Genomic DNA, 2,918 nt, shown 5'->3' on the forward strand with positions numbered 1-2,918 from the left:
GGGGGGGGGGGGGGATAGGAGTGCCAAGGTGGAGTCATAGATTCTGAAGTCCAAAGTATCTGAAGACCATGATCAAGCTGGCAGGACAGAATACCCTGGCTGGGTCGATGGTTTAGGGCAAACTGGTGGAACTGGAGAATAAGGAAGACAAAGGGGAGTTTGAAGACCTGTTTGGATTCAGGAAAACTGGAGAAAACACTGGAATGGGTTCCAGAAGGACTGTAACTCGGGAGGCTTCAGGGAAACTGGATTAGTGAGATTAAGGTCCTCTTCCACCACTCACACGGCGAAGGGGCGTTCCTTTAATAGCAAGAACTGACACTTGAGGACCATCCATGAACAGCACTGACTTTAGGGGCTTGTTTAAGCTTGCTTTAATAAATGCAAGAAGGTAATTTGTCCTAAAAATGCACTGAATTTATCTGATGTAAAAACTCCCAAATGTGGTCCTTGAGGGAACAATCATCTTGGTTGAAGAAGGTGAGTTGCACAGCCGTTATATCCACTTTTTTACTACATTGTAATGAGATCTGACACAGACAGAATTAATCAGACGTTAAACACAGTGTCTTAAATGAAGTGATAAGTGACAACAGGTGAGAAATGAGCACAAGAAAAAAAAATATGAACTAAAAGTCTGGGAATACTTCAAAATAAGAGTCCCTTGAAATTTATCAAATTTGCATTTTTTTTTCAGTTCTGGTGTGGCAACAGGGGTCTTCATTGCCATTGACCACCTAATCTTCCAGATTGAAAAAGACAGTATGGTGGATGTCTATGGAATTGTTACTGATATGAAAATGCACAGGCCTCTCATGGTACAGACTGAGGTAAGGCAGAGGAATATTTCAGGATCAGTACCAGTTAAGCTCAACTGACAACAGGTTACAGTGAAGCACTTAAAGGGTAAGTAAATGGAGCAAGTTTTAAAGGCCCTGAAAGCACTGAAATATATCTTTTTTTCTGTTAAAATGGGTGTATTCATTGGGCTGTAAAGCTGTTATAAACGTTTACGAAATAGCCTCATTCACTTCAATTTAAGTATCTCAGTGTAACACAAAATTATGTGAAAGAAAAGGAGGGACAAGTAATTAAAAAAAAAATATTTTCACCAACATTATGCCACAATGCTTTCAATTGAGCTTAACTTTCACTGAACCCAGAATATTCCTTGACATTAACATTAAAGAGTGTACTGGCATTTGTTGTAGTACTTCTACAAAAAAAGCTGCCAATTATAGTAATATATATTGCACTATTTTATGTTTTATATTTTTAATTGCTGTTTTCTACAACAGGAGCAATATTCTTACCTCCAGCAGTGTGCGTATGACATAATTCGATCAAGAACTGGAACCAACATGGATTTCATTTATCAGAATGCAGCAGCACCCCAGATCTATGAAAATACAGAATATCTAAAACAATAAAATGGCCCTTGTCGATTGATCAGGCAGATTTGAGATTGTGTAAAGCACATTTTAAACTTGATTTCAAAATAATGAAATCCACACGTTACATATAGTTGGATGTAATTTATTTCCTGCACAATATTCAAAACATGAGTAACATTTTCATTATAATAAAGAAATTAAAAAAGTTAAAAACACTGAAAATGCTGATACACTTGATCATGTAAATGTCTAATATTTCAATCAAGGGATTTTTTTCTACTTTAATTTTTACGTTGTTTTATTTTACTTTTCCAAAGTTAATATTTGTATAATTTGACATTATATATTCACTGTAACCCCTGTGCATTTTTATAAAACATTTATCACTTCTCAGGTTATTTAAAAGAATACATTATATATGGTACAGTTTTATGATTATTATCAACATTTTTTGCTGGTCAAGATTATTTGCTTGGGATTTGTAATTTATATACTTAATGTTGCACTGAATATCAGCACAGCTATGATTACCTGCACTCTTACTCATGTGATATTGCTAAAATATAATTTATAAAGCTCTATTCATTCCATTTTTACTGTTCATGCTTTTCTTTTATCAAAACCTGCAATACTTTAACATTTTTACATTTTGTCCCACATATCACACATATCAATTGTTTATTTTCTGCTCTTAAATTAATATTAAAATATTTTATTTTTGTTTCAAATACATGACTGTTGTTCAACCATGGCTTCTATATCTTTTGTGAACATAGTTGTTCATGTTTATATGGAACATTTTCGTCTTGTTTCACTAGAGGGCACCAAAGCACTTTTCCTGTCTTTACACCTCATAAAGGTTATCAGAAATATCAAGCAGGCATATTTCACACTGGGTTTTATAGTGACTTCAGGAATATCAGCCCGCCCTTTTCCTGCCGACCACCTGAATTATGCAATATTATGCTAAAAATATTGATACCTTTGAGTTAATTCATATTAAATGACAATGAGTGATTATTAGTGCTGTTAACTCAATCACTGATTTAGTTCCAGAGTTGAAAACAACATTAAACAAATAAGCAAGCAAACAAAGGACGGAAGTGTTTTCATAACCCATTATAAGATTATGGAAATCGTGTCCATTTTTTAAGATTCTCCATTTTTGGATGCACATCGAAACAATTAGTAAACCTGTGTTACTAACTAATTAACGAAAGAATGGACTAACTATCTAACTAACTAACTAACTAACTAAATATATAAATAAACACACAAGCTGTATTCATAACCCTTTATCAGATTGTGGAAATTGTGTCCATTCTTTGGGATTCACTTTTTTATGTACTCTGAAACAATTTACAAATCCGTATCCGTAACTAACTAACACAAGCAAAACAAACAAGCAAACAAACTCTCTTCATAACCCTTTATTAGATTGTGAAAATTTTGTCCATTTACTTTTTTTTTTTAATGTACTCTGAAACAATTCACAAATCTTTTTTTACTAACTAACTAACAAAA

At 33.5% G+C, this 2,918-nt stretch overlaps 1 protein-coding gene across 1 annotated transcript in view; it reads left to right on the forward strand.

Moving 5' to 3' along the window:
- Positions 1-1,430, forward strand: part of LOC107688568 (receptor-type tyrosine-protein phosphatase eta-like) — a 53,675-nt gene extending 52,245 nt beyond the window's left edge. Inside the window, exons 20-21 of the mRNA XM_016486273.1 lie at positions 698-830; positions 1,299-1,430. Of these exons, the coding sequence (XP_016341759.1) occupies positions 698-830; positions 1,299-1,430 (265 nt within the window). The remainder of the gene's footprint in view (positions 1-697; positions 831-1,298) is intronic.
- The last annotated feature ends 1,488 nt before the right edge of the window (positions 1,431-2,918 follow it).

This window comes from Sinocyclocheilus anshuiensis, unplaced genomic scaffold, assembly GCF_001515605.1.
Source record: "Sinocyclocheilus anshuiensis isolate Anshui unplaced genomic scaffold, SAMN03320099.WGS_v1.1 scaffold521, whole genome shotgun sequence".
NCBI classification, from domain to species: Eukaryota; Metazoa; Chordata; class Actinopteri; order Cypriniformes; family Cyprinidae; genus Sinocyclocheilus; species Sinocyclocheilus anshuiensis.